Source organism: Panthera uncia, chromosome E1 (assembly GCF_023721935.1).
Source record: "Panthera uncia isolate 11264 chromosome E1, Puncia_PCG_1.0, whole genome shotgun sequence".
Taxonomy (NCBI): domain Eukaryota; kingdom Metazoa; phylum Chordata; class Mammalia; order Carnivora; family Felidae; genus Panthera; species Panthera uncia.
Window position 1 is genome coordinate 30,110,877 of NC_064814.1, and position 27,427 is coordinate 30,138,303.

At 43.1% G+C, this 27,427-nt stretch overlaps 2 protein-coding genes across 5 annotated transcripts in view; one reads left to right on the forward strand and one right to left on the reverse strand.

Annotated features, from left to right (window-relative positions):
• Nucleotides 1-3,581, reverse strand: part of CE1H17orf67 (chromosome E1 C17orf67 homolog) — a 34,290-nt gene extending 30,709 nt beyond the window's left edge. For 2 of the 4 annotated variants that reach the window (XM_049636471.1, XM_049636474.1), the window contains exons 1-2: nucleotides 3,376-3,465; nucleotides 1,807-2,044 (exon numbers count right to left, since the gene is read on the reverse strand). In XM_049636471.1, the coding sequence (XP_049492428.1) occupies nucleotides 1,807-1,844 (38 nt within the window). In that variant the 5' untranslated portion in view covers nucleotides 1,845-2,044; nucleotides 3,376-3,465. Of the gene's footprint in view, nucleotides 1-1,806; nucleotides 2,045-3,296; nucleotides 3,466-3,493 lie in introns of those variants that run through there. The other 2 variants (XM_049636475.1, XM_049636472.1) reach the window with 2 other exon arrangements.
• Nucleotides 3,582-3,686: 105 nt separating this feature from the next.
• Nucleotides 3,687-25,927, forward strand: DGKE (diacylglycerol kinase epsilon). The gene is made up of 11 exons (XM_049636470.1): nucleotides 3,687-4,642; nucleotides 14,061-14,220; nucleotides 16,214-16,333; nucleotides 18,360-18,503; nucleotides 18,777-18,934; nucleotides 19,265-19,316; nucleotides 20,548-20,661; nucleotides 21,669-21,740; nucleotides 24,039-24,166; nucleotides 24,848-24,959; nucleotides 25,583-25,927. Exons 1-11 carry the CDS (start codon nucleotides 4,188-4,190, stop codon nucleotides 25,760-25,762), a joined length of 1,695 nt encoding a protein of 564 aa, XP_049492427.1. The 5' UTR covers nucleotides 3,687-4,187; the 3' UTR covers nucleotides 25,763-25,927.
• The last annotated feature ends 1,500 nt before the right edge of the window (nucleotides 25,928-27,427 follow it).

Below are 27,427 nucleotides of genomic sequence, written 5' to 3' on the forward strand. Positions count from 1 at the left end.
CTGGGTGGCTCAGTCGGTTAAGCGTCCGACTTTGGCTCAGGTCACAAACTCACAGACCGTGAGTTCGAGCCCCGCGTCAGGCTCTGGGCTGATGGCTCGGAGCCTGGAGCCTGTTTCCGATTCTGTGTCTCCCTCTCTCTCTGCCCCTCCCCCGTTCATGCTCTGTCTCTCTCTGTCCCGAAAATAAATAAAAAACGTTGAAAAAAAAAAATTTAAAAAAAAAAAAAAGAGAAGTTTTTAAAAAGAGATCATAGGGGCACTTGGGTGTCTCAGTTGGTTGGGCATGCAACTCTTGATTTCGGCTCAGGGCATGATCTCATGGTTCTGAGTTCGAGCCCCACATCGGGATCTGTGATGCTGGATTCTGCTTGGGATTCTGTCCCTCTCCCTCTCTCTGTCCCTCTCCTGTGCATGCGCTCTCTTTCTCTCTCTCTCTCTCAAAATAAATAAATGAACTTTTTTTTTTTTAAAAAGGAGATCACAGAAAATAGAGAGGAGGAAATGAACAAAGTAATTCTGGAACCAAAGGACATGAGCTGCTAGACTGAAAGCACCCAGCAAACCTGGCAAAATAGATGAAAACAGACTCACACCGGGCACTTGTCTGTGAAATTTCAGAACACTAGAGAAAAAGAGAAGATTCTCCCAAGTTTCCAGGAAGCACAAACAAGTCCCATTCAAGGGATCAGGAATAAGCATAGCGTCAGACATCTCTACAGCAACATTAAAAGCAAGCAGAAATGGACCCATGTCTTCAATGTTGTGAAGGGAAATCATTTCCAACTCTGAATTCTATACCCAGAAAAATAATCAGGTATGGAAGGTGGAATAAGGGTATCTGTAGACATCCAAGGACTCAAAACAATACCTCCCATGTACCTTTGTTCCTAAAGGTACTGATGGGTGAGCTCCAGAAAGACAAGAGAATTCACCAAGAAAGGCCAAGTGCCAGGACCCAGGGAACAGAAGGTACAAACAGAAGAGTGGTGAAGGGAAATCCCAAGATGACCCCTGTGCTCCGATGCAGAGAGCCTACAGTCCAGTTTGGCACAAGGTGTGATCTACATCACAACCGAAGACCCACTGAGGACAGACTGTCTGGGTGAGCCAGGTTCTTATTTATTTATACTTTGATGACCATGAGCTGACAAGGTTCCTGCTCCGCCAGCCCTATGCGTTTTTCCTGGATCAGCTGAATACTCCTTTCTCCCTGAGCAAGGTGCTAAGAATCTGAAGGAAGTCCTAAGCAGCTAAGAAAGAAACATGGAAAACAGCCCCTCTCCCAGCCAGATTTTTGCCTGATGTTCAAACTACAGCCCTGTTCAGTTGTCCTCACTGTGATTAGCAATCTTCCCAAGACCATGCTCTCTGATGTCCCCGGGGGTGGTGGGGATCTCCTCGGGGAAGCTGGATTCAGACTCTGCCCCAGACTCTACTCAGCTCATCTCCTCAGGACCAGGTTTGGGCTTGTTTTTCAAAACAGAACTATATTGGGGGGGGGGGGGGACTACTTTAGGGATGGTAGAATTATAAAGAAAAGCAAGGGAATGAAGGATATACAGATTAGGAGAGTAATTGTTTCCTGATGAGGCTAGCAATCAGGTGGGCACAGGAGAGGCTCCGAATGTTCAATACGTCAACCTGTGTGGTGGGTTACACAGGTATTTATTCTATTATTGTTTTTAACTGCACGTATGTTTAACTGCGTATATGTGCTTATATGTTTCATTAGATATTTTGAACATGTGATATATTTCACAATTAAACCCCCCCAAAAAAGTTTGAATAAGAAAATAAAAGGATCACCTGGGGAACTTGTTAAGCAGGCAGAATCTCAGCTCCATTGTAATTCTGATTGGAGAGACCTAGTCAAGACCTGGGAATCCACGTTCTTCCATGATGCTGATGTAGGCGGTCAAAAGACCACATCTTGAGCCACCTGCCTGGCTTCAGAGCACGGTAGGCTTTGGCATCCGACTAACTGAAGTCAAGGCCCCAACTCGGTTGACTACTGGTTGTATGACATCAAGCAAGTTTTCTTCGTCTGGAAAATGAGAATGATAAATCATATACAAACATTATATATTATTAGAGACAAATATAAATATAATATAAATATTAGAGACAAATGGCCAAAAACAGAGGTAAGCTCACAACTGTGAACTATCTCCATAGAATGGAATACTATGCAACCGTTATATACAAATTCATAGAAACATGGAAAAGTTATTTTGTAAATGAAAAAAAATAGCCAGACGGAGAATATATCTACCATATAATCAAAATTATGTGCAGAAAAAAATAAACCACAGTTTCCATAGAAAATAATGAAAAAACATGCCTCGGTGTTCAAATACAGGTCGTCTTCGGGGTGAGAGACGGATAATTTTCTTCCTCTTTTTACTTTTCTACATTTTCCAAATGTTCTATACCGGGAATTTTTTAAACCCCTCAATTTTTTAAAGTATATCCTTTGTTACGTTTTCAAATCGAAACTAAATTAAGGGCTCTGCTTCCAATAGGATTCACAGATGTGTATGGCCAGGATCCATCTGATCCAAGCCACACAGTCTTCTCACTTCACCACAGTCTGCCACCAATCTTTATAATCCAGATGGTTAAACGCTTTAGATCCCTACTCAAAATGCAGCCCAGGAACCATCAACATCAGCATCATTTGACCATGTGCCAGAAATGCAGGCTCTCACCCCACTTCCCCAAGAAAGGGAATTAGAACCTGCATTTTAACAAGATCCCCAGAGGCAAGGTTTTTAGAGATGTAACAAAATAAGAGACACTCTCTCTTTGATGGTTTAATTTGGATTGAAGCTAACTTGGATGACCAAGTTAAAATGAAGGGATCTCAGTCCCAACATTGCCTATGGGCCATCAAGCATGTTTGTCTACCGCTCTGCGCCTCAGTTTTCCTCATCTGGAAAAATGGGAATGATAGACTCAGCCTGGTGCCTAGCAAGTGCAGAGATGGAGGCAGGGGTGCAGTAAACCATTTTTTTAATAGGTCTAAAGTAATGCTTCTTGTCGGGTTTGTTTCAACAGGACTGGCACTCTGTGGCAGCTGGGGCTCCTGGCACAGTGTTTGGCTCACCCTAAGCCAGTGCGGGTTTAATAAACAACTAGCTCAGGTGACATCTACCAATTTTTTACTTGGATTGTCCCATTCTTTCAGTATATAATACTCAAAATTGCCAGTTTTCTCCCAACACTCAAAACTGTGCCAGCTCCCACCTCCGCCACTGAAGGAGGTGGGAGAAGTTGAAGGTCATAGATAAGCTTACCGTAAACCGTTCATACTAGAACTTCCTATACTGTGGGTTACGGACCCGCACGGCTCAAACCTGCATCCTCTCTACGTACCTCACCTAATGGTTACTCCGCCCACCGTTCTCCTTTAGCCACGCCCTCGGAGTCCGCCCCTCCCACCCGGCTCCACCCTCTCCCCCAGGCCAGTCTGCCTTCGCGTTCCACCCCTCACCTCCACTGCGCCCCGGGGCTCGCGCCGCAGGCCCCGCCCCCGCCCGCGGCCGCGCCGCCCGGCTCGGCGTGCGCAGGGCTCACTCTGCCCTTCGCTGGCGTCGGCGTCGGCGTCGGCGTCGCCGGGCAGGTAGGCCCCGGAGGTTTGCTCGCGCGCGCGCGGCCGCGCGCGGGCGGCCCCAGGCCTGGTCCCGGAGCCGCGCCTCCGCCCACGCGAGGTAGGGCCTGAGGGGCGGGGCCGGTCGCGAGGCCTCGGGAGGGGCCGGCGGGAGGCCGCTCTCGGGAGGAGCGGCTGCGCCCGGGAGGGGAGTGCGGGCCGCGAACTAACGGTCACGAACGCTGGCGGCGCCGCGCGACCCACGTGCGCCACCGCGCCCAGAGACCCGGGCACCCAGCTCCGCGGCCGCGTCCCCGCGGAGGGCAGCCTATCCGTTTTTCCTGTGGGCGACCCCGTGCCCGGCGCGGGGAGGAGCGTGACAGCGCTGGGCGCCGCCCCCTCGGCGCGGCTCGGCGGGAGGCTCCCGGGTAGCGGCGGGGAAGAAGCGGCGCGTGCTCCCCCTTGGAGACCGTGGGACCACCCGGGCAGAAGGCGCCCTCGGTGTCCCCTGAAAGGCGGAGGGCGGGCTAGCGGGGACCGCGAGCCCCGGGCGGACCCCGCCTGTTTGTCTCCCAGTTAGAAATCGGTCTTAGACAAGATGGAAGGGGAGAAGCGGCCGGCGCCCTACGAGGGCCTGTTTGCCGACGGGCACCTGATCCTGTGGACGCTGTGCTCGGTGCTGCTGCCCGTGTTCATCACCTTCTGGTGCAGCCTCCAGCGGTCCCGCCGCCAGCTGCACCGCCGGGACATCTTCCGCAAGAGCAAGCACGGGTGGCGCGACACGGACCTGTTCAGCCAGCCCACCTACTGCTGCGTGTGCACGCAGCACATTCTGCTGGGCGCCTTCTGCGACTGCTGCGGGCTGCGCGTGGACGAGGGCTGCCTCAAGAAGGCCGACAAGCGCTTCCCGTGCAAGGAGATCATGCTTAAGAGTGACGGCAGGGCCCTGGACGCCATGCCCCACCACTGGATCCGGGGCAACGTGCCCCTGTGCAGTTGCTGCGTGGTTTGCAAGCAGCAGTGCGGCAGCCAACCCAAGCTCTGCGATTACAGGTACGGCCTTTGTGGGTACACTTTGTCCCAGGATGCGGGGTAGGAGTCGGGATCTCGCAGAGTGCGCTAGAGACTTACCTTGATCTCTGCAAATGGCCTCAACTGCCCACTTCAAGGAACCAAGCTAATAAACATCCCGGGTATTGGACAAGCAGGGCAGCTTTGCCGTATCATTTGCCTAGATGATACATCTAGCCTCCGCTCCTCAGCCAGCCTGCCCTTTTGGGCAATAAAACTTGGCACTGAACTTTGATCCAGAGGCCTCTAAGTACTGCATACTTCATAGCCACCATGTTACGTTTTCGCTTTTGTTACTATGGATTATTTCCATTTTAAGTGAGAAAAAACGAAGTGTGGACAAATTGACTTTTCCTTAGACTCACAAAACTGATTCTCCTCAGCATCTTTTTATGAATGGACAATGAAAACAAGCATCATTCCATGGCAGCGCTTTAATTATCTTTTTCAAATATAGATATTGGTGCTGTGATGAAAGACAAAACTTAAAGGATTCTCCTTTCGCCACATGGCCTTCTTAGGACCGGTAGCATCTTAGACAGTCTTGGATTAAGCCAAGAATATTTTGATGGCTTCTAAATAAACACACATTAGACAACACATGAACATTCTTAAATATTCTCTGAAAATAGGTGAAGATGCTCTTTGCTGGTATTAGAGATTCATAATAAAAGGAGATGCTGCTCCCGCAGATCATCTGCTTTAACTCATTTTGCAGTTGAGCGAATTTTAGTCAGTGGTAAAATGGAACTGGTGTCTGGGATTTCTAACCCCCAGCATAGTGTTAAGAGTACTAACACTTAGCCTTGTCTCATCCTTAAGTCTGGACATCTCCACTGTCCTGAGTTTTATTTCTGACAAGTATAAAGGGCCCTAAACATGTTTAAGACCTAAAAGAGAAAGCTGACACTAGATAGAATGTTACTTTTTTATTTCCGTCTTTATTTTTTTCTTTTACTTCAAAATCTTTTTTTTAATTTGTCTTCCAAATTTAGATGTACTTTTGGCATCAATGAGAGCTAGGTTACCAGCGTCTTTAAATAAATTTAATAGCTCTCTCTATAGTTAAGCTTTAGTCTTCAAAAGCTGGGATTAGTTGGAAAGAAGACATGACTGGCATATTATTTCCTTCCCTTCTTGGTGTCTGTGTAGAATTAGATAAAAATGGCCTCCATAAATATCTGAACTGCACTTCAGATACTCCTTAATGAATAATAGTGCTCTGATCTTCCACCCAAATGATTTTTCTTAGAAATGAGTATCTGGGGGCGATTAGGTGACTCAGTTAAGCGTCTAGCTCTTGATCTAGCTCAGGTCTAGCGTCTAGCTCAGGTCATGATCTCACGGTCATGGGATCAGGCCCCACATCTGGCTCTGCGCTAAGGGTGGAAGCCTGCTTGGCATTCTCTCTTTCCCTCTCTCTCCCTCACTCTCTGCCCCTCCCCCACTCATTTTCTCTCTCTCTCTCTCTCTCTCTCTCAAAATAAACATTAAAAAAAAAGTGGGGCGCCTGGGTGGCTCAGTTGGTTAAGTGTCAGACTTCAACTCAAGTCACAATCTCACAGTTGGTGAGTTTGAGCCCCTCATTGGGCTCTCTGCTGTCAGTGCAGAGCCTGCTCTGGAGCCTCTACTTACCTCTCTGCCACTCTCTCTCGCTCTCTCTCTCTCTCAAAAATAAATAAGCACTTTTTTAAAAATTGCATTTGCACAAAAAAAAAAAAAAAGCATATCTGACCCAGTCCCTCCTCTGCTTAATTAAACCCCTACCCCTTCAGTTGCTCCTGGTCACTTACCCTGATGGTCTTTCAGTATAACCTTCAGGTGCTTAACATGGTGCCCAGGGGCTGATGTGCTCTCTGGACCCTGCCTGCCCTTCCAGTTTTTACCTGCCACCACCTGCGTTAAACTTTAAGCACTAGCAACACTGGCTTTTTCATATTTCCCTTCTCTTTCTCAAGGCTTTCCTCCCCTGGCTAGCTTTTAGGCATCCTTAGAGACTTGTCTTGTGTCCTTTCCTCCAGGAACCCTTGCCTGATCTACTCACCCCCAGGCCCAGAGTTTTCCTTTTTGATGATGACTTAATATCCGATATCTCAGTGGTTCTCAAAGTAGGTTCCCCAAACCAGCGGTATTAGCATCATTTAGAAACTTGTTAGAAATGCAAATTCTAGTGTTGCCAGATTTAGCAAACAAGATAAAAACATTTGCAATATTGCGGCCAGCTTATATCCCCCCAAATCATTCGTTGTTTATCTGAAGCTGAAATTCAGTTAAGCATCTTCTATTTTCTTCGTGACCCTACTCCCACCTCCGACCCCCTGAATCAGAAACTTGGGCTGGAGACGAGCAGTCTTTGCTCTGGCAGGCCCTGCAGGTAATTCTAAAGTTGTATGTACCTTTTACAACGTCAGCCTCTGTCCTTAATGTTGTGTCCTCCCCTTTGTACACAGTGAATGTGATGATACATCTTTTTCTCACGAGTTTGTTCTTACCAGATACTCAACAGTCTGTCCTCAGCTTGCTAGAGCCCCTCACCACAGGTGGGGATTATTTCTGTGTAATTTAGGAAATGCTTGTTACTCCCAGGAGAAAAGAGCATGGCGCCCTGAAGTTGTGCATGTTCTGCAGTGTTCTCCTGTATTTTAGCCAATAGCATTATGCAGGGTTACTGAATGTTCTGACCTTCCGTAGGAATGAGATATTTCAGGAAAATAAACTATCTATTCGAACTTTAAACACAAGCCAGACCGTCCCTCTGGATTTTACCCAGCCCTGGTGAGGGCTTCTACCATGTCTGTATCACTACAGAAGTATGAGTCTTAAGGGAACTAGAAAGACCCAGGTAGTAACTGATTTTGAAGCTTGCGGGCCAGTTCAGCTCTGCCGAATAAGTGACAGAGGCCCTTTAATTTATACTCATTCAGTCTTGATTCAGTTTTCACACGGTGAGCATCTATGTATTTTGTTTCAGGTGCTGTGCCAGATTCTACTTTCCCTGTAGGTTTTTTTCTCTTCGTGTATATTTCCCCAACCACTATAATGTGTCTCTGCACCTAGTATCATATCACTCCTTCCCTATCCTTCCTTTTTTTCTTAACTGTCACCTGACTAAAATAGGGAATTGTGTTATAAGTATTCATTATATTTGTTAAATGAACCTTTGTTCCTTATAGTAATCCATCTCTTGTTAAGAAAACTTAAGGTGTTTTTTTTTTTTATTTTTTATGTTTATTTACTTTTGACAGAGAGAGAGAGAGAGAGAGAGAGAGAATGAGCTGGGGAGGGGCAGAGAGAGAGAGGGAGACACAGAATCGGAAGCAGGCTCCAGGCTCCGAGCTGTCAGTGCAGAACCCGACACAGGGCTCAAACTCACAGACTGCGAGATCATGACCTGAGCTGAAGTCGGATGCCCAACCGACTGAGCCACCCAGGCGCCCCCTTAAGGTGCTTTTTTATTTATAAGGCCTTTTCTTCCTTACATCCTATCCCCTTACACACACTGATTAATGAAACAAAGCTTTCTTCATTACATCCTATGTAAGAAGAGCTTCCAAAGCTTTTCTTCCTTACATCCTATGCCCCTTACACACAGATTAATGAAACAAAGCTTCTGACTTCTAGCAGGTGATTACATTGGCCACTTTAGTCTTGACTTTGATCTTAAACTGTATGTTTCTGTGTTCTGTCGGTATGTATTTATTCATTTCTTTAATTATCTGAAATGATGAAAGATCCCAGATCATTTTTTTTTAATTTTTTTTTTTAACGTTTTTATTTATTTTTGAGACAGAGAGAGACAGAGCATGAACGGGGGAGGGGCAGAGAGAGAGGGAGACACAGAATCGGAGGCAGGCTCCAGGCTCTGAGCCATCAGCCCAGAGCCCGACACGGGGCTCAAACTCACGGACTGCGAGATCATGACCTGAGCCGAAGTCGGACGCTCAACCGACTGAGCCACCCAGGCGCCCCTCCCAGATCATTTTCTAGAGTAGATGTGGACAACCTTTCTATGAAAAGACAAAACTAAGTATTTTAGGCTTTGCAGACCATATGGTCTGTCATAACTACTTAACTCACTGTCTGTCATGGTACAAAACCAGCCCTAGACAAGACATAAATGACTGGTTGTAGCTGTACTACAATAAAACTTTATTCACAACATCAGGTGGCAGACGTATTTGTAGTTGGCCAACCCCCGTTATGGTGTGAATATCATAAATGAACACCCCGAGGCACCTGGGCGGCTCCGTTGGTTGAACGTCCAACTTCAGCTCAGGTCATGATCTCACGGTCCGTGGGTTTGAGCCCCGCGTCAGGCTCTGTGCTGACAGCTCGGAGCCTGGAGCTTGCGTCGGATTCTGGGTCTCCCTCTCTTTGTCTGCCCCTCCCCAGCTCACTCACGTGCTCTCTCTCTCAAAAATAAACATTTAAAAACTTAAAAAATAAATAAATAAATGAACATCTCAACCTCATGTATAGTTCTGCCACCTCCTCTAGCATACTAAAGAAGAGAGCTATCGTGAACAGGTAACTTAAAAAATTCTAAGAAGTGTTGCCTGTAGTTTCTTTTTTCCCCTGTGAAGGTGCTTCTTTAAAAAATAAAGCAGTCAGGGGCACCTGGGTGGCTCAGTCAGTTAAGCGTCCGATTCTTGATTTCAGCCGATTCTTGATTTCAGCTCAGGTCATCATCTCACAGTTTGAGGGTTCGACCCCCACATCAGGCTCTGCTGTCAATGCAGAGCCAGCTAGGGATTCTCTCTCCCTCCCTCTGCCCCTTTCCCACTCATTCTCTCTCTCTCTCCCTCTCCCTCAAAATAAATATACATTAAAAAAATTTTTTTAAATAAAGCTATCATACACCTGCATAAAAATGGCACATAGGGTGATGTTCTGTCATGATAAAGGTTTTAGTTATAGGAAAATATTCATTTGTCAAAACTCAGCAAATGTACAGATTTGTATATTTAATTGTAAATTTTACATCAAAAGAAAAATCCCATAAATAAATGATGAACTCTAGATAAAGATAGGCTTGCTTGCTGAACTATTTAGGAAGTATCCTGATATCTGCATTCTACTTGAAATACACCAAAAATTAGGTGGATTGATGGATGGATAGAAATGTAACAAAGCAACTATAGGAAGATATTAATGCTGGAATGTAGGTGGTTTACTATTTATCTGTTTACTGTAAAAAAAAAAAGCAAGGAGACTATCCTTGTTTTTTGGAAATCCTTGTTGAAATATTGAAAGATAAAATCTCATAATGTCTGTAATACTTTCAAACGATTTAGCTATATGTGAGTTTACACAAAGAGATAAAGCAAATGGAAAAAATATTAAGAATCAGAGTGAAGGGTTGATTTAAGGGTATTCACTTTGCTATTCTTTTGACTTCTGTGTAGGTCTAAAATGTCAAAAACATAAGCAATGAGTCAGTGACATGATCGCTGGAACTAAAATATCAAGACATTATATTAGTAATGTCTTGTTTTCCCATCAGGTTTGAAATCTCGATCAGGTTAAACACTAATTACAAAACACATAGAGACAATTCTCAATTTTGAATATAGTATTTGTAAGGAAAAGTATAATGTTGAATAACTAGTAAGCATTTTGGCTCTACCTTTAAAGAACAAAGGCTGATAATAGCCATCATTTTAGCTAAAAGAATCTTTTCTGAAATGTATGAGAATGCAGTAAATGATAAAGGTGTCCCAAGTCTGTGGGGATAGAAAAGGTTGTTTTACGAGTGGTACTAGGACAGGTATTCTCTGGGGGGGAAAGTGAGGTCTTCAAACCACACTATCTGCCACAATAAACTCCAAATGGGTTAAAGCAAGGGCTCTTAGTTCACAGATGGATAAGATTCCAAGAAACCCTGACCCTTTCAGGAGATTTTCAGTGGAGCCTGTAGCCCCGGAAGAAGCACTAAATTAAAGACATGGGTGTGAAAACTGAATGGGTGGGAATTTGCAAATAGTGAAGGACTTCAGAGCTTAAAAGCATTTAAGTAAACCCCAAAGGGAAATAGGGAGCGATCAAAAAATAAACTTAAGTACATTAAAAAGTAAATTGAAAAGAAACCGAAAGAAGCTTGCAATAAATATGACAGGAAAGAGGTTAATACCCTACATAAATCCAAAGTGCATGCAATTATTAAAACCTAGTAAAAGGTGACTATAGGACATGAATCCATTCACAGAAGAAGACAAAAAATATTCAGCGTCACCTAGTGATCAAAAGCCTTCAAATTAAAACAAAAAAATGTGTTTTCTATCAAGGAAAAAATTTAAAATACTAACGTGCAGGATTAGCAAGTGTTAGACATGATAGACATCTCGATGAACTGGTAACAAGCACACACTGGACAGATGGACCACATACTGGTTATTGTGAAACTGATGTCCGTGTTATGTGTCAACTGTACTCAAAAAAAAATATTAAAAAGAAAACAGTCTTAGGAAAATGCATGCCCTTTGAGTCAGTAACTTGGCTTTTAGAATTCAAGGGAAATAATCTCATTTATGCTTATGGTTGTTCTTCATGTTGTTTATACTTAGAAAAATAAGCTATCTAAATGTCTTATTTTTAGGGGCACTTGGCTGGCTCAGTCAGTTAAGCGTCTGACTCTTGATTTCATCTCAGGTCATGATCTCCCAGTTCATGGGATCGAGCCCCATCGGGCTCCACACTGACAGTGCGGAGCCTCCTTGGAATTCTCTCTCTCTCCCCCTGTCTCTCTGCCCCTCCCCTGCTCCCAGCCTTTCTCTCTCTCTCCCTGTCTCTCTCTCTCAAAATAAAAAAGTAAAACTTTAAAAATTAAAAAATAATAAATGTCTTATTTTTTTAATGTTAAATTGTATATCCGTATGTATGGTACTATACATTCTTTACAAACCATATTTTTTTAAATGTTTAATGGCATAGGACAACATTCATGATAACATGGAAAGAAAAGTACCGTCCAGATGTACATATATCATAACGAGAAACACATCTATGCACAGTAAAACTGAGAAATACAGGGGTGCCCGGGTTGCTCAGTTGGTTGAGCATCCGACTTCGGCTCAGATCATGATCTCATGGTCCGTGAGTTCAAGCCCCGTGTCAGGCTCTGTGCTGACAGCTCAGAGCCTGGAGTCTGCTTCCAATTCTCTGTCTCCCTCTCTCTCTGCTCCTCCCCTGCTTATGCTCTATCTCTCTCTGTCTCTCAAAAATAAATAAATGTAAAAAAAAAAAAAAAAAAAAAAAACCTGAAAAGTACAGCAAGAAGTTAAGATTTATTGTCTTTGGATGATTTTTATTTAATGTCTCTTTGTATTTTCTAAATTCTCAAGCATATGCTGATATTATCTTATTGAAAATGTATTTTTAAAAATGTATGTAGGTAGTTGACGAATGTATTCTGGTTTTTAGAGACTCAAGCAGTACAGCAATACAGAAGGACATAGGATAAAAAGCAGATATTCTTCTCAGCCCTCTCATCCCACTTTTCTTCCCAGAGGAAACCAGTGTGAAATAATTCAGGGGCACCCTTTCAGATTATTCTCAATTACAGTCCCCTGTTGTAAAGTTAATGGTGTGGTCTCAAGCTTAGTCTGAAAGGAACTATTCACTAAACATATGCAAGTTACTTTACAGTTTTCTGTCTAACGGATCATGCAGGTAACACTTCTTTCAGGGGTAAATAAGACTCCTGAGTAAATAGCAGTAATCAGTTGAGAAATCTGAACATCCACCGGAAAAAACAACCTTAAAATAGAAATCCAAAAGGGTTGACCTTGGGCAAAAGACTTTTATTCTCTCTCTCTTTTTTTTAATTCATTTATTTTCTGCCGGCCTGCTTTTGTCTGTACACTCAGCTCTGCCTGCCTTATCTGTGACTGGATTAAAGTCTTAGCAGATTAATAATAGAAACCTGGGACCTTCACCAGCACTATTCTCTGCTTGTTTCACGCTCATATCCAGAGAGGCGAATCTGAATGTACATATCTTCTGTCTATATTTCAAGTACAAACACAGAGATTGGTTTTGTATTAACTGCCAACAAGAAATGCACTGTTTGGCTATATCTACTGAAATATTTTCAGATGGTCATAAATTACGAGGTTTTCAAACTGGACAGACTGGACCCCGAGGAACACAAAGACCCAGGCCAGTGGGGCATTTAATTAAGCAGCAAGGACTTTAGGCCTCACAAACGTTATTTCAACCAAAGCACAAATAATTAAAATACAGAACCATTGTTCTAGACCCACTCTTGTTTATGTGGATATGTCTACTGGCATTTACCATGTTATAAATTAAAACTGGGAAATTGCTTAAATACTCATTTTTAAAGTGACAAAATATTTTTATGAAAATTTAGTGAGAAGAGTGACATTATTCTACCTTTTTGGTACATTTCTTTGGTTTAGAGGCCACCTAGATCCTCCTGTCGGCTGCTGCACTGGGTCTGTACACACTTGAGAGGAGGAAGATGAAATAACATCTTGGTATTAATATTAAAATGATTTTAATCTCAGAGTCGCCCTGCAAGGATCTTGAGGGGCTCCAGACCACACTTTATTTTTCTTTTAACGTTTTTTATTTATTTTTGAAAGCGCGATCACAGAGAGAGAGGGACAGAGGATCTGAAGCTGGCTCTGCACTCGTAGCAGAGAGCCCCATGTGGGGCTGGAACTCACAAACGGCGAGATCATGACCTGAGCCGAAGTCAGATGCTCAGCTGACTGAGCCACCCGGGTGTCCCTAGACCACACTTTAAAAATCACAGTTAGGGGCACCTGAGTGTCTGACCCTTGATTTCAGCTCAGGTCATGATCCCGGGGTCATGAGATCGAGCTCTGCATCAGGTGCTTCACTGAGCGTGGAGCCTGCTTAAGATCCTCTCTCTCCCTCTTCCTCACCCCTCCCCTGCTCGTTCTCTCTCTCTCTCCCTCCCTCTCCCCATCCCCACTCTCTCTCACTTTCTAAAAAATAAAAATAAAGTTATAGAGGCTCCTGAGTGGCTGAGTCAGTTGAGGATCCAACTCTTGATTGCAACTCAGGTCATGATCCCAGGGTCAGGAGATCGAACCCTGCGTCCAGCCCTGCGCTGAGCATGGAGCCTGCTTGGGATTCTCTCCCTCCCTGTTTCTCTGCCCCTCCCCTGCTCCCATGTGCGCACGTGAGCTCTCTTTCAAAGTAATATTTTTTTTTTAAGTTCTAAAAAACGCTATTAAACTGCCAAGTATTTTCAAACTTTATTGCTCATTTTCACTGTGCAGATAGTTATAAATCTTTTCTTTGCTAGATTTTATGCCCAATAGTGGTGAGATTACTAAAGGATCAGTTTGCACATCAGTGAAATTATGGTTTAAGATTAATTATTGTCTTTGTTTCTTCCTTCCCTCAGGTGCATTTGGTGTCAGAAAACGGTACATGATGAGTGCATGAAAAATAGTTTAAAGAACGAAAAGTGTGATTTTGGAGAATTCAAAAATCTCATCATTCCACCAAGTTACTTGACCTCTATTAATCAGATGCGTAAAGACAAAAAAACAGATTATGCGGTGGTAAGCCGAGTTCATTTTTCCTTATGTAATTGATTTTCACAAAGCTGCCCGAGTCCCTGTGTGACACTTAATGGTGGCCTTGAGGGAGGAATCGTTACCGTGGGCTGCAGAGCCCTGCCCAGTGTTTAGAGCTGTGCCACCAAGTTCGGCCCTTGAGTCCTTTCACATCTAAAGGGAAATTGGAAATGTTATATTACTGGTTTCTAAATCCCTGCCTGCACCTGCATCACTTGGGGAGCTTTTTAAAAATGCAGATTCCTGACTCCACCTCCATCACCAGGTTTGATTAGGAGGCCGAGGGTAGGTCCCAGGAATCTGTATTTTTCTTTAAGGTCCTCAGACAATTCTGATAAACAGCCAGATTGGAAATTCTTTATCATTATCAGTGAAAAGAAAACAGGGATTTTGCTCACACATTGTTCTAACAGAATTTTTCTATTCGGAACTTTATGTTATTTGGAGCATTAGATGCTCCAACAAATAATTTGCACCTTAAAGCTGTCAACACTTCGCAGCATGTATGTGTGTAGAAACTGATCTAAATGTATCTTTCAGTCTTTATGTGGTTCTTAAGGGATAACTGTAAAAATTTGCATTTATTTCCTACTTGAATATGCCAAAATAGTTGAACTATTTTATCTCGAAATTCAGTTTTGTGTCTTTTCCAAATTAGGATTTTATTTTATTTTATTTTATTTTATTTTAGGGTTTTATATCTCTTTTTTTTTTTTTTTTTAATTTTTTTTTTTCAACGTTTATTTATTTTTGGGACAGAGAGAGACAGAGCATGAACGGGGGAGGGACAGAGAGAGAGGGAGACACAGAATCGGAAACAGGATCCAGGCTCTGAGCCATCAGCCCAGAGCCTGACGCGGGGCTCGAACTCACAGACCGTGAGATCGTGACCTGGCTAAAGTCGGACGCTTAACCGACTGCGCCACCCAGGCGCCCCTAGGGTTTTATATCTTAAATGTCATCTTTGACAGTAGTCCTGCCAAAGAAAAAGGCATTTAAAAATTTTTAAATATTTAATGTTATGGTACATATTTTTTAAACGTACATACAGTGCCTTAATGTGTCTGATTTCAATCTAAGATCATAAGGGGTGAGAATCACTAAGTAAAACTGTAGAACATCATCGTTGTTCACATCCACAAGGAGAAGGGAGAGGAGAGAAAGGGTTAGGTTAGAGAAATACGAATTTCATTTGACTTTGGGCTTTGTATAAATCTGGATTCTTGAATCTAATTGAGTATACCATTTAAAATGTTTTTTTTAATTAAAAAAAAAAAAAGCCTTACAAACTAAAATACATTAGAATATATCCAGAGAAGGACAGTCAAGGTAAGAGAGCAGAGAAAACCTGTGTCCATGCTGTGAACAGTTGAAAGGATGCAAAATGGATTGCCCAGGAGACAAAACTGATGAAAGATACAATGCTTCAGGTGTTTGAGCACAACAGTTATATGGAAGAACAAATAACATTATTTCTGGTTGCCTTAGGAAGCAAAATTAGAATGATGAATGAAAGTTATTGAAACACAGATTTTTAACTCAATTTAAGTCAAAACTTTCTAACAACACATGAAGCGCGAGTTAAATTATTCATCTATAAGTTCCCTTTCCATTCTTAGAATTCTTTGATTTTTGTATTCATTGTAGTGTGATAGTTGTTTTTTTCCCAGCGTATTTACAGCACTATTGCTACCAAGAAATGAAAAATTTATTGCTGGAGCGCCTGGGTGGCTCAGTTGGTTGAGCATCTGACTTCGGCTCAAATCATGATCTCACACACAGTTCCTGAGTTTGGGCCCTGCGTCCGGCTCTGTGCTGTGTCAGCTTCAGATTCTGTATCTCCCTCTCTCTCTGCCCCTTCCCTGCTCGCGCTCGTCTCTCTCTCTCGACATTAATAAACATTTTTTTAAAAAAGAAAAATTTATTGCTCACCATCTTTGAGATATTAAACCCTTTTCACTCGCATTAATTTTTTTAGCTAGCCTCTAAGCTTGGAAAGCAGTGGACCCCATTAATAATCCTGGCCAACTCTCGTAGTGGAACTAACATGGGAGAAGGGCTGCTGGGAGAATTTAGGATCCTCCTAAACCCAGTCCAGGTAACTAAAGAGAAAACTTTCCTTCTGTATTAATCTTCTCATGCTTAGCTTTTCGTTTTCCCTAAGTTGTAATGGTGGTTAATGCTTCAAACCAGTCATAACTTGATTTTAGGAAAGAATTATAAAAGTATCAAGCCATCCAAATATATAGAGAAAGAGGTACTCTCATGGTGGGGACATAAAATGGTGCAGCCACTTTAGAAAAGTGAAGCAATTTCTTAAAAAGTTAAATATAAATTTACCCTACCACCTACCAATCCCATTTCTAGCAGTCTGCCCAAGGGAAGTGAAAGCATATGTCCCGCAGAGACTTCTATGCAAATGTTCATAGCAGCGATATTCATAATAGCCAAAAGGTGGAAACAACCTAACTGTCCATTCGTCAGTAAGTTGATAGAACCAAATGTGTACCCACACAAGGGAGTATCACGCAGTGATAGGAAGGGATGAGGCACGACGCATACGTGCAACCAGGAACGAACCTCAGAACCATGCTAAGTGAAAGAAGCCAGGTGCAAGGACCCTCGGGGTATGTCCCTTTTATGTGACCTGTCCACAACAGGCAGATGTACAGAAACAGAGGAGTGAGTGGTTGCCTGAGGCCAGGGCTGCAGAATGGGAGTGAGTGCACCCAGACACTGAGGGACCCTCTCGGAGCAGTGAAAACGCTCTAGACTGGATTGTGATGGTTGCACAGCTCCGTAAACTGACTAAAAGCCATTTAATTGGCACTTTAAAAGCGCATTTCCATATATATAAATTGTGCCTCAGTTTAAACAAGAAGAATAAAAGGATGGCAGCATTGAGTTTACGTGCTGGCTGCTTCTACTTTGAAAAACATTTATAAACAACTCCTGCGACAATCAGAAACGCAATAATTTTTTTCCTTGCCGTTTGTATTTTTCCCTTTCAACAATAGATACTTAAGGAAATTATAAAAGTAATAAAAATGGAAAGAAAATCACCTGCAGTTTCCCCACACGAATACACCGGTTGTTTTCATTTGTCCATGTTCTTTGCATGCATTGTCTGTGCGTCTGCATATTAACATCACAGTAACGATACTCTAGATTTAAAATTTGTGTTGTTTTCAGTACTTAAAGAGTATTTGTCCCTGGTGTGATGTAGTCTTCATAATTACACCTGAAATGATGAAGATAATTAATTGAATGGATATATCCTGTTTATCCAGGCTCCTGCTGTTGGAGATTGAGTTTGTCTCATAATTATACAACCATAAATAATGCCACACTGAATACCTTTATAAACAGGCGTTTTCGTTTTTTGAAATGTTTTCCTAGATCATTTACAGAATTAGAGGTATCAAGGGTCCTTGCATCTTTACATCATTGTATGTATGTTGCAAAATTACTTTCCAGAAATGTGCACAAACTTGCACTAGTGATGGATTTGAAAAATCCACTATAGGGGCGCCTGGGTGGCTCAGTCGGTTAAGCATCCGACTTTGACTCAGGTCACGATCTCATAGTTCGTGAGTTCGAGCCCCACGTCGGGCTCTGTGCTGACCGCTCAGAGCCTGGAGCCTGCTTCACATTCTGTGTCTCCCTCTCTCTCTGCCCCTTCCCTGCTCATGCTGTGTCTCTCTCTGTCTCAAAAAGTAAAATAAACATTTTTAAAAAAAGAAAAATCCACTATAAAATATGAAGTAATGTGCTAAGGGTGAACTTAGCACATTCTGGTTTCACGTGAACAGGAAGGAGGCAGTGTCGTGTAATGGATAGACTATAGGACTGAAGGTGTATGTCAACACTTAAGTATTGGGGGACTCACAGGCAAGTTATTTAACCTCCCTGCGCCTCAACTTCCTGGTCAGTAGAACGAGGCTTACTTGTGAGTAGGGCCAGCGTCCGGACGAGCCGCAGTATCAGCAGTCTGGCGCATCGCTAGGCACTTCGTAGCCCGCGTTGTTCTCTAACCGCATCCATACTTATCTGGGGGGACGTCATCCTCACAGATGGAGGATAGTGTTGGATACAAATAAGTGTTCTTTTTCTTTCATTTCTAGGTTTTTGATGTAACTAAAACCCCCCCTGTCAAAGCCCTGCAGCTTTGCACTCTCCTTCCCTGTCACTCGGCCCGCGTGCTTGTTTGTGGAGGGGACGGCACGGTGGGCTGGGTCCTGGACGCAGTTGACGAAATGAAGATTAAGGTATCAACCTTTAAGACCTGCGTGCCCTTCGCAGAACCAGTTCCGAGATACAGATACAGTATTATGGTTACATTTTTTATTACGCAGATAAATATTAGAAGACATTGCCAATTTTGAACATTATGATTAAGCAGTTCCTATAACCTTCAGCAAAACAACATACAGCTGTTATATTTGTGTCTCTCTTGCTTTGGTCTATAAATTTTACCAAATAACATTACCCCACAAATCATCTGAAGAGAAAACTCCCAACACACGTCTTCCGTTTTCTAGGGACAAGAAAAGTACATTCCGCAAGTCGCAGTCCTGCCTCTGGGAACAGGCAACGATCTGTCCAATACCTTGGGCTGGGGCACAGGGTACGCGGGAGAGATCCCCGTCGCTCAGGTCTTAAGAAATGTGATGGAAGCAGATGGGATTAAACTAGATAGGTGAGTTTTACTTCCTCCAAAAGGTAGATTTCTGGAGCTTCGGTAATATTGTTTGGTCTAAAAATGAAGACTTGAAGTAGTTACAAAATGTAACTTAAATGTAAAAGACTGTGTTAATTGTACTCATCCACCATGCTGGGGTTTTATTCTGTTATATGAGGACTGAAGTCACATTAGGTAGAGCACTCATCTCAAAATTTGTGTAGTCACTTAGGTGTGCTTATTTTTTCAAATGCTATTTTAATAAAAGTACTTCATCTACAGGACTGCAAAGTTAAGTGGCAGTTAATTTGATAATAATTGCCTTTTTTTTTAACTTCTGTATTTTAGATGGAAAGTTCAAGTAACAAATAAAGGATACTACAACTTAAGAAAACCCAAGGTATGTTTTCTGGGCCTCAGTTGCACGTGATTTTAGCACTCTTAACTAGTCTGTCATATTTTATAGTGGATTTTTCAAATTCATCACGAGTGCAAGTTAGTGCCCATTTCTGGAAAGCAGTTTTGCTTTGTACACGTGTGGTGCAGTGGTGGGATACAGGGACGCGGTGCTTATTCCCTCTGGGGGCCGGTTATGGAGCAGAAGAGAAACCCACGTGCTCAGCCCCCAGTTGGCCTGTAAAGAGGGCTGTGGGGGAAACACATTGTGAGTGCGGGTAGCGCCTCCCTGGCAGATCGGGCTGGAGAGGTTTCGGGGGAAGAGAAGGGTGAGGTGGTCCTTAAAAGGTAAACGCAATTTAGATGGACAGAGAAAGGAACAAAAGACTTTCCAGGCAGAGGAAATAGATCCTGGGGACGCAAATCATGGTTAGCAAATACTGCAGAGATCAGCTCTGTGTTTTCTAAAAGATACTCTGGGGGTGGAGTGAAAATAGCCTTGAAAGTTGCACGAGGGCAAAATACGGGGACTTTTAGCAGGAAGACAGCAAAAACATTGTAGAGGTGGAAGTGATCGACCCTTGGCAGCTCGGTAGTAGAGCAAGAGAGAAAATACACGTTATGCCAGATTTCGAGTTGTTGAGGCTGGATGTGTGGGAATGACCGTAACCAGGATACAAAGAGAAAGAGTTTCAGGTTTGAGTAAGAGGAAAAGGAGTTAGATTGGGGGCATACCAGCCTTGAGGCTGTGGCACATTGGAAGGGGGTTGGAAATGCAGGCTTAGTTAGTGCTCAGGAACAAGACAGGGCTGGGGATGGAGACTGAGGCACTCATGCTGGGCTGGGAAATAAATTAAGCAAGGACCAACATCCTGGCTTGACACGGATAGAAACTGAGACCCTGGGGGTTGCAGTGAAAGTGAAAAGCAGGTGTATGGGCATACAGGAGAAACCTGGGTGCAAAGTAGAGCCATTCTAGATGATAAGGTCTGAGGTGCAGCACATTACTCAGAAAAGCAAAGTGAAATTTATGTGGATTGTCATCAGCCTTTGAACCGAAGCTTTATTTCTGGAAACTTCACTGGATAGGTAGCATCAGCTCTAAGTGAAATGTAAATGCAGAAAGCATTAAATTTTGATAAACAACATACAGACTGAGATTTAACAGATTACACATATGTAACAGGCTTAGATTGAAGCATATTGCAGTTGTTTATTCTTCCCCCTTTTCGCAGGAATTCACAATGAACAACTATTTTTCTATTGGACCTGATGCTCTCATGGCTCTCAATTTTCATGCTCATCGCGAGAAGGCACCATCTCTGTTTTCTAGCAGAATTCTTAATAAGGTGTGTTGGATAAAATAACATTTCCTGCTTATCACTGAAGGTACAGTAAAAATAGTTCAATTATATCTAGCCCTCTTCCAAGTAGATTCAGATAGAACTTACTTACGGAAACGTTCACCTGCTCTGTTTTGTTATTGAAGTGTTTTGTGGCTGTGACAAACTTCTTACAATTTGGAGAATGTTCCACAGCACATTCTGCTCCAGCAGCAACTAAGTGAAATTCACGATAGCCTATCTTACTTAAATGGCAACAAACATTGGAAAGAATTTTAGGCAGCAGGATAAACTTTTGGTGAAGTCATGAACGGGAAAAACATAGATTCCTTTGGCTTCAGAAAGCTCCGAAATGCAGACGAAGGAAGAGAGGGAGCAGTTCGTTTGCCACGGCTTTTACCTACGCTCACCACTCTGACTCCTACTACAAGTGATTCCTTTGGTGCAAGTTTCACTTTGGCATTGTTTTTTTTTTTTTTTAATGGCTTTTGGTGATTGAGCAACAGGATGTAAAAATTTAATGCGAAGCGGTTTTGCTCCTGGTTTCAGTTTTACAAGTAGTTCACGTTTACAAATAGTTACCTCTTACTAATATAATTACTAAGGCCACAAGTGTTGCCGTTTGTACGATTAGTAATTAACGTCTCAGAGCTTCCATCAACCTTTCTATTTTCGGAAGTGATTATAAGTGTCCTTTAGATGTGTCTCTATTCCTTTCATTAAGTGATCTCAAGTACTAGGAAAAGGTGGAGTTTTCTAATTTTGATACAGTATTTCTTTGTAAAATGTAGCTTTTTGGATAAACTGGGAGAAAGCACCATTTAGGCACATGCTACTGAAAAATGGGCTACTTCAGCTCAGAAGTAACACGTCCTTTTTCCCCAGGAGAACCTAGTCCACTGTAAGCAAGCAAGGCTCGATGATCACGTCAGGGATCGTTGGTTCAGTGTCTTATCTTGCTTACGAGCTCATTAGGTTGCTTTAATATCCCATTTTCTGTCCATTTCTCCTAGGCTGTTTACTTGTTCTATGGAACCAAAGACTGTTTGGTACAAGAATGTAAAGATTTGAATAAAAAAGTTGAGGTAAGCTTTTAAAGTTTTAGGTGGTCTCTGGATTATAAACTTTTTTTAAGAAAAATGCTGAATTTTCTGTTAACATATTTTGCTAACATACATGGAATATTTATTGTGGGCCAGGCGCTTTACTAAGTGCTTCATACACATTATCCCACTGCGTTGTCACCACAATCCTACAAGTCAGGCACTACTCTGTTGCCATTATGCAGAAGAGGAAACTGTTTGAAATTAAGTAATTTGCCCAAAGGCACACATAACCAGGATTTGAACCCAGGTTTATCTCCCTCCGGTCTGTTGAACTGATACTGAGCAGCTTTCCATTCACACTTGATGACAAATGTGAAGCAATCTTCACGTAGTACCCGACTCATCATGGACTCTCAGAGGAAGTTTAAATGCAAAGTTTATATGACAATTGTGATGTGTCTCTCTTCTATACAAAGCAAAGTCGAGATGTAGGAGCAGGAAAAACAGAATATTAATGAGTGCTTGTGGCTACAGTATCCCTGATGTCATGATACGGCAAAATCTTGTGTATATTCCTTGCTTGCTTCCAGAAAGAATCTGTAATGGTTAACAGCACCAACAAACACATTAATACAGAGAAACGTAAAAACTAGTAAAAAGAATAAAAGGGCAAGAGCTTAGGAAGAGAGAAAAGTGAGCAGGGAGCGTGAGGGGCCTGATGATACGTATGCTAGGCAATTAGGCTAACGCTGAGCTCACACGCTTTGCGGCCACAGCGCAGGAGGAATGGCAAGATTTGCCTTAAAAAAAGTTCCTTGCCCTTTATTACATTTGCTTCATCCTGGGCTTTGATAACCTTGGCGGAATGGGCAAACATGCTAACGCTTTATTGTTTTGTCTGATATTTTATTTATACAAAAATTATTTGTGAAGCCACCTACACGATGCCAGGCACTGTCCTAGGTACTGGGGATCCAGTGATAAATCCCTTGCTCTCACTCAGTTTACAGTGTAGAGGGAAAGAAAACATTTAAAGCACACTGCAGGATAGTGTGACAGGTGACATGATCAGGAAATCTTACAAGAATAAATAAGGGTAGTACATAACCCAGGGGCTGGAGAGACAGTCTAGGGAAAGTGACTGTAACATGTCTTTCTGAACGAAGTGATGAGCTGGAATCTGAACATTAAATAAGAGATAGCTGAGTGAAAAAGGAGGTGGAAATTGTTCTCCACTAAGAAGCATATGTGCAGAGGCCCAGAGGTGAGAGAGGACATGGTGTATTCGAGGGAGTTCCAGCTGGAGGATAGCTCACAGGAGGGACAGAGCAGGAGCAGAGGCCAAATCTCAGAGGGGCCGTACTGGCCCGTGAAAGAACTTGGATTTCATCCTGAGCTCCAGTCAGGCGCAGAAGGGCTGCAGTCAGGATGACACATTTGCATTCCCTAAGTGCTCAATTTCCTGCTCTGAGAGCAATGCAGATGAGGAGAGACGGGCCAGGTAGGCACCCGCAGGGCAGAGGTGAGGGTGTGCTGGACTTGGGACTGTCCGGAGTGACGGAGTGACGGAGAGGGGAGGTGCTTGGAAGTGGAGGGTAAAGGCGAGGAAATCAAAGATGACCCCAGGTTTCTGGCCCAGGCACCCGAGGCCCACGGGGGTGCTCTTTCCTGGGAGGTAGATAGGGGCCGCAGGGAAGATGCTTTGCGTTAACCCAGTCTTGCGCCCAGCAGTTGCAGGTGCCACCACTGGTTGGAACCGTTTTATGGGCAGTAGGATCCACAGATCTGGCCCGGTTTGCTGTCCTGGACCAGCAAGGTAGAGCTGTCAGCGCTGAGATGGCAGTTAACGACATCGCACTGGCTTTTTCCTCCGGAGTCTGCGGCCCGAGAAGAGAGAGGAGCCTAGAACAGAGCTAGAGGCGGGAGGTGGAACTCAGCAGTGACCGAGGAGGAACACCCAGAGGAGGAGGGTCTGACTCCCAGCCAGAGGAGGAGGGTCTGACTCCCAGAAGTGAAGGGAGGGAGTAGTTCAGGAAAGGGTGTCGGGTGCCACTGAAATAGCAAATTGGGTAAGGCCTGAAAAAGATGAGATTAACAAAAACTGTGTCATTTTACCTTAGTTTAAAAAAATGAAGTTGTTATAATTAATGTAATAACCACTGAACGGATGGGAAAGGCTGATTCCTGGGGCGGGGGGGAGGGGCGCGGGTAGGAAATAGTCTTCTCTACACGTGTGTCTCTCACTTCCTGTATGTATGCAGATGGAGGTGAACCCTTGGTGGAAGTGTGCAGAAATAGTATGCCCTGTAGTAATTCACTACTTGTGTTTCTTTAAAGCTAGAACTGGATGGTGAGCGAGTAGAACTGCCCAATTTGGAAGGTATTATAGTTCTGAACATCGGCTACTGGGGCGGTGGCTGCAGACTGTGGGAAGGGATGGGAGATGAGACTTACCCTCTAGCCAGGTATGTACATTTATGATTGGGTTTTTTATGACACTTTTTTCTTTAAAGCAGTCTGTTTTTGGGGCACCTGGGTGGCTCAGTCACTTAGACGTCCAGCTCTTGATCTCAACTCAGGTTATGGTGTCATGGTTCATGAGATCGAGCCCCACGCCCAGCTCTGCACTGTCAGCTTGGGATTCTCTCTCCCTTGCTCTCTGCCCCTCCCCTGCTCACATGCATGCGCATGCGCGCGCTCTCTCTCTCTCTCTCTCTTTCTCAAAATAAGCTTTAAAAAAAAAAAAAAGCAATCTGGGGTGCCTGAGTGGCTCAGTTGATTAAGCGTCCGACTTCAGCTCAGGTCATGATCTTGTGGTTCGTGGGTTCAAGACATGCGTTGGGCCCCGCACTGACAGTGCGGAGCCTGCTTGGGGTTCTTTCTCTCTCCCTCTCTCTCTCTCTGCCCCTCCCTGACTTGTGCTTTCTCTCTCTCTTGAAATAAACTTAAAAAAAAATTTTTTTTAGGCACTCTGTTGTTTATAGACTAATATTTTTTCAAATTTCTATTTTTGTATATGTCATTAATATGAATACCTTATTAAATAATAAGTTGATTGTCCACCGCTGTGAAAAAGTATTTGTCTTAACGTGACTGATCTTACTTCATTGCATCACACAATCCATGTGTCCTTTTTCCAACTGTAGGCATGATGACGGTTTGCTAGAGGTCGTTGGAGTGTATGGGTCTTTCCACTGTGCTCAGATTCAGGTGAAACTGGCAAACCCTTTTCGAATAGGACAAGCACATACGGTGCGGGTGAGTGACATATTGCTCTGTATTTCATTGAGTCCCATTTCTAAGCCACTGATCCGTAGTGAAAGAAATACACACTCTAGCTTTCCAGAAACAGTGGTGCACAGTGGCACCCGGGGGGCTCAGTCAGTTAAGCATCCGACTGTTGATTTTGGCTCAGGCCATGAGCTCAGGGTTCATGGGATTGAGCCCCACCTCAAGCTCTGCACTGGCAATGCAGGGAGCCTGCTTCATTCAGATATTCTCTCTCTCTCTCTCTCTCTCTCTCTCTCTCTCTCTCTCTCTGTTCCTTCCCTGCTCGTGCACTATGCACTCTCTCTCTAAATAAATAAATAAATTAAGATTTTTTTTTCTAAGAAGTAAATAAATAAACAGTGGTTTACACCCACACTGTCACTCAGCCTCCACCAAAGGCTTCGATATGATGGGGAAGAAACAAAGTGTTCAGTGGAAAAGAATCCCTTAAACGACTGATGATAAAGATATATTCAGATTAATTTTCTAAGAAGGAAATGCTCATAATTGTCCCTAGAAAAGTTAAGGGACTGTGGATGATATTACTAAGGAAGACCTTTCTGAGCTTCTGGGGACTTACTTGTTTCTAATTATCTGTTCCCTAATACCAGTTGATTTTGAAGTGCTCGATGATGCCAATGCAGGTAGATGGGGAGCCGTGGGCCCAGGGCCCCTGCACTGTCACCATAACTCACAAGACACACGCACTGATGTTGTATTTCTCTGGAGAACAGACGGACGATGATATCTCCAGTACTTCAGATCAAGAGGACATAAAGGAAACCGAGTAGATGGATGAGGAATGAAAGTTTAGAATTCTCCCAAACAAGCAGATACGTATTTGTCCAGGAGTAAAATTCTCTATCAGCTGTTTGGTCTTAATTTCACCAGTAGTAGAATGGGTGTACATCCGTGTAAATAGCAATTCCAAAAACAGCCAAATTGCCAGTTGTTTACAGATGCCTGTTCTTTTTTCAGCAAAATGGTCCCGTCTGTAGTACTAACTTTACAAAGTCCCAGAGGGCTAATGACTTGCAGGTGAGATGATTGTCATGGCTTGATGACACTCTCCTTCCTTATTCTTGAACACACATCTGATGGACAAGATGTAGGTGGCAGAATCATTGCCATCTTAATTCTTAATGTTGTGACACCATCCTAACATTTGGAAAGTTAACTTGCTTTTTTGAACGGAGATGACTGGCGTCCTACCCCCAGGGTTAGTGAGGGCCTTCCGCCGCGGCTGGCCCCCGAAGACTTCTCAGCCTAGCACTGTGTGGATGCATACGGATCTGTTTCCAGGAAACCTAAAAAGGAGAAGTGTTAAAGGAGGACATTACTTAAATTTTTTATATAACTTTTAGGAGCAGATTGAGACCCCCAGATGTTGCTTGGTTAACCCTGTTAATGACCACGTTGAGCTGAAATTCAGCATCTCATTTATGACCCTGTGGAGCCAGAAGACAGCCACACAGTTGAATAGGTAACAGTTAACATTCAGAGCACTGCGGATTGAAAGTTTCCAAGCTAGACTGTTACCCAGTTTCTCCTGAGTAAGAGACAGTATCAACAATTGAAAAAAAGTACTACAGAAAATGTATTCGTCCTATTAGTTGCTCAAAAGAAGTTCGATAATGATTAGTAACTTCTAAAAGTTCAGTGGTCTTGTAGTATTTGAAGTACAGTAGTCTTTTATATCCAAAGTACAGAAATTCCCCTTGGGGAAACAGACAGAATCCTGTGCTAAAATGTTTATATCGTATTTATTTTGAAATGAGAGAGAGATTTTTTTTATTTATTTATTTTCTTCATTGTGGTATACTTGTGTTTAGTGTTTACAATAGATGGCTTTATTTAATAAGTTAAATTCGTCACATAAATTCAGTTAGTCACAATCAGAAATGTAGCCTATTGATTAAAGAAGTAAAACCCATAACTTAATTTTCCTGGAATATCATCCGGATAGTCTCATTCTTTGGAAACATTACTCAATATTTTTTAAAAAGAGGGAGAATGAAAGCACTGGCAAACTACCTTTACGTAACTGAAAGTTTTGTTTCATTGTTTTATTTGACTCTCAATTGCCAGAAGCTGATTGAAGCGCTGGTCTCCTGGTTCCCCAGTAGATGGCACTCTCCTGGTGTGAACCCGCCTGATCCCTCAGGCCAGTGAGGCACACCCTTGGGCCACCAGCCTGGTGTTTTCCTAACAAATGGCCCATTTGCGGGCTTGGTGGTCTTTCATGACGTTAATCTCTGAAAGACGAGACTGTATCCCCCAAAACACCATTAGCTTCCTATAAGGATCTATTATGGATCTGCCATCCGTGAATTGCCATGAAACTTAAATTTCATTCACCTTCAGGCCAAAGCCATGTTTTAAAGGAAAAACTTAGTAGTGATACAGTAGTCAGTGCATTATATAAAATACTCTGATTCTGCTTCAGGTAACCTCTT